This window comes from Egretta garzetta, unplaced genomic scaffold (assembly GCF_000687185.1).
Source record: "Egretta garzetta isolate BGI_Z169 unplaced genomic scaffold, ASM68718v1 scaffold799, whole genome shotgun sequence".
In the NCBI taxonomy this organism is placed as follows: Eukaryota; Metazoa; Chordata; class Aves; order Pelecaniformes; family Ardeidae; genus Egretta; species Egretta garzetta.
This window is the reverse complement of record NW_009260759.1, coordinates 165,092-172,522: the sequence shown is the minus strand read 5'-3', so window position 1 is coordinate 172,522 and position 7,431 is coordinate 165,092. Positions and strand designations below refer to the sequence as shown.

Sequence of the window (7,431 nt, the reverse complement as noted above, 5' to 3'; positions counted from 1 at the left end):
CGCCGCGGCGCCGCCGGGCGCCCCCCAGTCCCCGCCGGACGCCAGTCTGGAGCCGGGGGCCATGGTGTGGGTGAACCGAGAGCAAGAGCAGGGCAGGCCAAGCCGGTGGCCGGACCTTGGGCAGGGGGAAACGTCTCCTGCAAGGGTTGGGGGAGATTGGAAATGACTCCAGCAGGTCTTGAGGGACCGGGCATGGGGGGGGGCGGCGAGGGGAATCAAGCCCTGGGGGCTCAACGGCTTCGTTTTGCTGGCCCTGGTGTCCTCTTGGCTTCCTCCCCATCACCCCCAGGTCTCTGGTTTTATTTCATCCCCCCCGCCCGGCTTTGCCTCCTGCTTTTCCAGTCCCTCCTTGCGCAATAGCTAAGACCTTTAACTCTCTGGAGAGGAGCCTGGAGAGGGATAAATCAAAGCCTCCAGTAACTCCCCCCTGGGCATCGGCTGAGGTAATGCAGCTGGGGGCCGGCGGGCTGCTGGGGGCAGCCCCTGCCCACCCTCTCTGCAGGGCTTGCAGATGGGCCCGAGCCTGCCCGAGGAAGCAGAGAGAGGAAAAAAAATCCCCAAAACCCAATGCAACCCATTGCTGTCCCTTTGGGACCATGGTGATGGGCACCATGCACATCCACGGCGCTCGAGGGTGATGGTGCCTGCCACGCCGGGCAACCAAAAAGGCTGGCGTCCAACTTGCAGAGCATGGGGATGTCCTGGGGCGCAGGAAACGCTGGCATGAGCAATCCAGCCCATCTAAAGGTTAATAGTCATAGAATCATAGAAGCGTCTAGGTTGGAAAAGACCTTTAAGATCATCGAGTCCAACCGTTAACCTAATCCTGCCATCCCACCACTAAACCCTGGCCCTCAGCACCTCATCCATCCTTCTTTTAAATCCCTCCAGGGATGGGGACTCGACCACCTCCCTGGGCAGCCCATTCCAGAGCCCGACAACCCTTTTGGGGAAGAAAATTTTCCCTAGTGTCCAATGTAAACCTGCCCTGGCGCAACTTCAGACCGTTCCCCCTCATCCCATCACCCGTTACCAGGGAGAAGAGACCGAACCCCACCTCGCCTCCTTTCAGGGAGTTGTGCCTCCCAGCATGGCCACAGCTCAAAGCCAACGAGGTCTAATGGCCAAATAACGCCATCCTGAAGGCTGCCAAAGGGCTGCGGGAGCCTCCCGAGGAGCCCAGCCCTGCGTGCGGAGCTGGGGGATGGACCTTCACGGAGCTGCCGTGGTCCAGACCACGGAGCCGGGGAGAGCCCGTCCTCAATGCCCCAGCTGACGACCGCCCTTCCCTCCCTCCGCTGCATTAACACCCTCGTCCGCTCAGGTACAGCCCAATAAAAGGAAATTAAATGCAAAGCCCGTCTCGTTAACACATCTCCTTCGTTCCCCCTCCGATCCCAGGTGCATTCCCATGACATTTGGCAATGAAATACAGGCTCGTTTCAAAGGCATTCCTCAGGGCTAAGCGAAGGCAGCTGAGATCCAGCGAGCCCGTCTCCTTGCGGGGATCGTAAACCGGCAGACATTTGAATGCTCCTGAGGGCTGGCTCTGTAATTTTATCTCTTGTTTTAATTTTAACTAAACCTGAGCGGTGCTGGGAACCTGCCTCCCTGCGAGGGAGAGGAGCCCGGTCCCCCCAGCCAGGTTCGGTGGCGAGTTCTTTCGTCTTTAATAGAAAAGTGGAAGTTTTTGCTGGAAAAAGGGCTTTTCTAACAGCAAAATTAGCGGCAGCCCCAGTCGCCCTCTTGCCATGGCCTTGGGCCGGATGCTCCCGTGCCAAGGGACCTGGAGAGGGACGGCTGGGATTTTGGGGGACGTTTCACATCCCTCATCCAGGGCGGCTCCTCCCATCCCGGAGCGTTAAAGCCAGAGCCTCCAAGGCACCAAACATCTCCTCCCCTACCTGGCCGCCCTGCAGACACCGTGGCAAAAGCTCTGTGCTCAGGGGAGAAGGAAACCTCCGACCTCTCAACCCGCTCCACGCCAGACCACGGAGCAAATCCCAGCAGCATCCTGCCGGAGTGCACGGACAGGAGCCCGGAGCACGGCTGGTGCTTAACACAGCCCTTGACCCCAGTGGAAAAAAAGAAAAAAAAAAAAATCACCCAGGCACCCATTTCCCAGGATTTGGGCAGCTCCTCATCTCGTCTGGGAGCACAAACCAGAAGGTTCCTGCCAGCACAACTCCGGACCCGGCTAAGGAGGAGCCCAGCGCCTGGGCTAGCGCTAGCCCAGCCCGCTGGTCCTTGGCCACCTTGACCAGTTTAACCAGCAGTGAGCAAAGGGACGCACTTCTCGCTGCTTTTAAAGGACGGCTCCAGACGGGCTCCGATCCAGCCCAGCCAGACGGGATCGCGCTTTCTTGCCAGTCTGCAGCGGGATCTCGGGATTTTTTTGAAGGAGATGCTGCTTTAAATGCGCTTTCTGAGCAGATCTGCCCAGGGAAGGGAGCTCTCCCCAGGCTCCTTTGATACCCTGGCGCTTTAATGCCGTGCAACGCGACGTATTTATAAATAAAAGAAAATGAAACCTTCCCCCCCCACACCCCCCCGCCAAAGCAGACTCCAAGCAAGAGCGACGGTCCCCAAAGGGAAGATTTATCCAAGGGCTTTGAGGACAGGCAATTAAGTGAGGGCAACACCAGAAAGACAATAAATCCAGGGAGACAAATGAAGGGCGAGGAATATCACCCCTTACAACACCACCAGTGTGTGTCCCCCCCTCAATTTCAGCTCCCAGCCTCATTTTCTCCTCCAGCAGGAAAAGAAACCATTTTAATGTGCTCAAGACGGTGCTGAAAAAACCCGTAAGCTTGGGGGACTTCAAACATGATTTTTTTTCTTGCCTGGGGGCTCAATCCCTCTTTCCCCGGATGATGTCTCCTGGTTAACAAGGGCACAGCCACATCCAGCTACTCCAGCGCCCTTTGATATTTAATAGGCTGGGTTCCAGTGGAGCCCAGTACGCCAGCGCTCGCAGCAGCCGTTAGCTGCTTTACATTATAAAATTACAGCCCCGTTGCAAGCACCGGGTTAATTCACTTAGAGGAGAGGGGGAGACGCAGCCTTTCCAACCCCAGCATCGCTTCCCCTGGGGCTGGTCCCTCTTTTTGGGCTTTGCTTAGCAAATCCTCCTCCCGTTCCTTCCCTGCCCAGCTGGGAGTTGCTAATCGGTACCCGAATGCCGCCGCAGGTTGGCACAGAGCAGATGATTAGCCGTTCCGCCGAAGGATGCTTTGCCTTGGGAGCCGCTTGGGATGAATATTAAGCAGCGATGAGAAGCACGCCGCGAGTACCGCGCTCACAGGACGGGAGGGATTTCATCCGGAGACCTTTTCGTTTAGCGGCGACGGCTTTAAGCTCACGAAGGGGCTTTAATTCCTCTGTTTATCATGGGAACACGGGTCCTGCCAAGCACTCAGCTTGCGTGTGCCAAGAGCAGCGGCCCCGAGGCTGGGGGGGCGATGGGGAGGGGACCCAAAAACACCCCCCCAAGGCGAAAAAGCCAATAACTGGGCTTTAACGACGCTCCTAAAAACCATCCCTCCCCCTGCAAAGAACCCCACGCTCCCGCCGGGCTGATTCCACCTCTCCGGGAGGAGCAGGGCAGAGCTTTGCTGAGTGGGCCCCCTGTCTTTTGGGAGCGCACATGGAGCACCCCGCATCCCAAACCAGGATAACCCAGCTGCAAAGTGCAAAAATGGGATGCCCAGAAGAGGAGGAGGGAGGCTCGGAGCAGGGGATACAGGCTTGCTCTGCCCGGGGGGCTCAGCATCCCGACCATCCCTGGTGGATTTTTGACATCCTAAAGGAAGAACAAGGAGCCACACGCTTCGCTCCTGGCTGTCCCAAAGGGGAAGGTGGCCTTGGTGGCACCCAGTGGTCCCTGGTAGCACCCATCAGTCCCCGGTGGCACCCAGCGGTCCCCGGTGGCATCCAGCTGTCCCTGGTGACACCCAGTGGTCCCCGGTGACACCCAGCAGTCCCCAGTGGCACCCAGTGGTCCCCAGTGGCGGTGGCACCCAGCGGTCCCCGGTGGCATCCAGCTGTCCCCGGTGGCATCCAGCGGTCCCAGTGGCACCCAGTGGTCCCAATTCCAGCAGGGACAGGCTTTCTCGTCTGTGTCTGCCCCAAAGCACTGAAATCTATAGAAAAGCTCTATAGATTTAGAAACCCGGCAGTTTCTCTGTTGGTTAGACGACATCTTAGCAAGGTTGGCTGAGTTTAAAGGTGGCACATCCTTAACCGAAATCCCCCCCCCCGGGGAGCTGGATGACACTTTTAACCAGCGGCTGTGCCTATACCTGCAGACCTGGCCTGGAATTCAGTGGCAAAACCCAAAGGCAAAAGGGTCAGCGGTGCCCGTGGGGGGACACCGGCCGCGGCAGAGGGTCCCTGCCTGCCCAGGCACCACTTGGGCCACTTTGCAGGAATAGGCTATGATTTATTTTGCCACTTCCCTCCCTTTCCCACTCCCTCCGGCCTTTCAAATGTGAGATCAAGGTGGAAAGCAGATTTTTGGGGTGGATTTTTGTTTTTTTTTTTTCACTATGGCTTCCCACAGATGTATCCTAAAGGCGAAGGCACTGGGAGCCCATCATCCTCACTGGGCTGCAGCCACGCCGATGGCAGCCTCATGTCAGACTCCCTGCCCTGGCTGGGGGGTAGCACGGCTTTAATTGGGGTCTCAGCACTTCTCATCGCCAGCTCTGGACTGGCTTGTGTTATAAAGATGCTCCCTTTGCCCTGCAGGGAGCCCACAGCTGGGCACGGGCACGCGGGGTCTCTGCACCCAATTGGGACTTCAGTAAGACCGACCAGGAGGAGAAGCGGCACGTGAGGAGGTTGCACGTGGTTGGCCCCAATAGCTGGCAGAAAGTCAGAAGAAAAGGGTTTTCCACGTTGCAGCCCTTAGAGGTGGGTGCAAGGAAAACGAGCGTCCTTTTGCAGTCGGCTTCCCCAGCAGAGCCGGCGGTCCCTAACCCCAGCGCCGGGGCTGACACAAGGTGGGGGTTAATCAGTGCCCGAGGAAAGCCCTGATCCTCTTTAGGGGACAACGGGGACTCTCGGGAGCTGGACTGGGCCACCTGTGAATTGTCCCCAACGGCTTGGGAATGTCCTCTGGAGCTCTCCGCTCACGGGCTGCGGGAAGCCTGACCATGCAGCTAACCCTTCTCCCCCCTCCGTCTCCCTTTCTCCCAGCCCAACGAGACCTAAAGCACTGAAAATAGGGCGAGTCCCCTCCCCTTCTCAGCAGCTTCATCGAGAGGATGCTCAGGTGGTGGCTGGATGGTGCTGAGCACATCGAACAAGGGGGGCAGTGCACCAAGCGGGCAAACCTCGCTGCTGCAGCATCCTCAATGTTTTATTCCCCACAGTGTGGGATGCCTACAGATCCCAAGGGATTAGGGCTCCCATCCTACCAGCAGCGCTTTAGGAGAGGGATAGGAGGGAGCCTGGCAGGCCCCAGGGCCACCCAATGGCTTCAGGGGACATCAAGGACAAGGCTGGGCTCTTGGCACGCTGGCAGCGGCCGTCAGCCGACGGCTGCGGGGTTGCTGCTGGTCTTGCTCATGCGGTTTTGACACCTTGGCAACCCAAGGGCGTTCGGGAGGGTGCCTGCTGATCTACACGTCCTCATGGGGGACCACGAGGGGGATAAATCAGATTTTTTAAGCCCTTGTTTTAAACCTTTCACTAGCCTGCCTGGGACCAGACCCCGCTAAATGAGATCGAGTCGTTTTAGGGCTCCCCTGCAACGTCCTACCGGCCCCGGCGAGGTTGGGAATCATCACCTCCTCCGACTGCCGGCCTTGGCAGCGTCTGGGGTTCGTTAAAGCAAATCGCTTGCACGTGGAGGGTGAGGAGGGGGTGGCTGCTGTGCTCCTTCCCCCCCGCAGGACCGAGCTGGGGAGATGCACGGAGGATGCGGGAGCGAGGGATGTGCGGAGGTGGCGGCGGGGGAGGTGGCGATACATACCCCGGCTCAGTGGGAGGCGGACATGGACCAAGCCCCTTCCATCCTCCAGACGGAGAAGGCGTAGCTGAGCCTTTCGTGGGCCAGGTAGTTGCAGCTGGTGATCTTGTGGTCCAGCTCATCGCTCTGCAGGACCTGGTACAAGAAGTCTATGTAGCGGGCGGCCAGCTTGAGGGTTTGGATCTTGCTCAGCTTGTCGGAGGGCAGCGTCGGGATGATCTTCCGCAGCTCCGCGAAGGCATCGTTGAGCGACTGGGTCCGCTGGCGCTCCCGCACGTTGGCGATCACGCGCTGCGTGTGCACGTCCTCGAAGGACTGCGGGACCGGGCTGCGCTTGCTCCGCTTGCCCTGCGGCGAGGGGGCACCGCAGTCCTCCGCCGCCTTGCCCCCCTGGCCGCGCTTGCGGAGGCATTTCTTGTGCAGCCGCTCGCCTTCCTCCTCGCTGGTGACCAGGCTGCCTTCGGGGGAGTCCGGGCACATGCTTTCCTCTTTCATTTTCTCGGCACCTTGAGGGCGAGGGGCTCCGGGCTCTCACGAGCTGCGACGGCCGCGGCGCATGGGCAAGGCGGCCTGGAGAGCAGCCAGAGCCCACTCAAGAGGTGCAGCCTGGAGCATCCACCCTTCAGCCTCCCCAAGCTTCCCAAGCCTGGCGGAGCCCTCCAAGGAGCTCGGTTGGTTTTTCCTTTGGGCTACGGAGAGGAAGGCGTTCGAATAACTTTGGGGAATGGCTCTTGCTGATAGGGTGAGGAGGACTGTGGGCGGACCAGGCACAGACCAATGCAGCCGTGCAAGGTAACGCAAACATCAGTGGAGCTTATGGGTTCCAGATTTCCTCCCGCCCTCCTCCACCGACACCCCCAAGCCCTCCGGCACAGATGCTCCTGCCTGCTGCCCGGATGTCAGGGGACATTGCCTATGCTAATGTGAGCACCAGCCATGGAGCTCAGGAGAGGCTTTGGGGGGCTTTAGTCTTTTTCTTTCTTCTTTTTTTTTAAGTCCAGTTGACCCTGCAAGAGCCAGCCAGAAATATTCCCTTGTCCAGTTTGGGATCGGAGACTTGTATCTATGGTAGATTCAAGTGCCAATGTGGAGTGATGGATATTTCAGTGGGAAGACAGGGGCTCCTCTGAGTCCCAAGGGAGAATCAGCAGTGATAGTCACCCGCACTGCTCTTTAGAAATGGCTTCGTTCAGAATGAACTTGAGTTTGCATTCATCCATTGCATTCATCCATCCATCCACCTCTTCAACTCTCCATCCACGCATCCATCCCTCCATCCCTCCATCCATCCATCACTCCATCCCTCCCTCCATCCATCCCCCACTCCATCCATCCACCCCTCCATCCATCCCCCACTCCATCCATCCACTCCATCCATCCACCCCTCCTTCCACCCCTCCATCCACCCCTCCATCCCTTCATCCCTCCATCCCTCCATCCACCCCTCCACACAC

The 7,431-nt window shown here is 58.6% G+C and overlaps 1 protein-coding gene across 1 annotated transcript in view; it reads right to left on the bottom strand.

Annotated features, from left to right (window-relative positions):
* Window positions 1-7,136, bottom strand: part of LOC104132688 (twist-related protein 2) — an 8,191-nt gene extending 1,055 nt beyond the window's left edge. Inside the window, exon 1 of the mRNA XM_035901424.1 lies at window positions 5,981-7,136. Within this exon, the coding sequence (XP_035757317.1) occupies window positions 5,987-6,472 (486 nt within the window). The 5' untranslated portion in view covers window positions 6,473-7,136 and the 3' untranslated portion in view covers window positions 5,981-5,986. The remainder of the gene's footprint in view (window positions 1-5,980) is intronic.
* Between the last annotated feature and the right edge of the window lie 295 nt (window positions 7,137-7,431).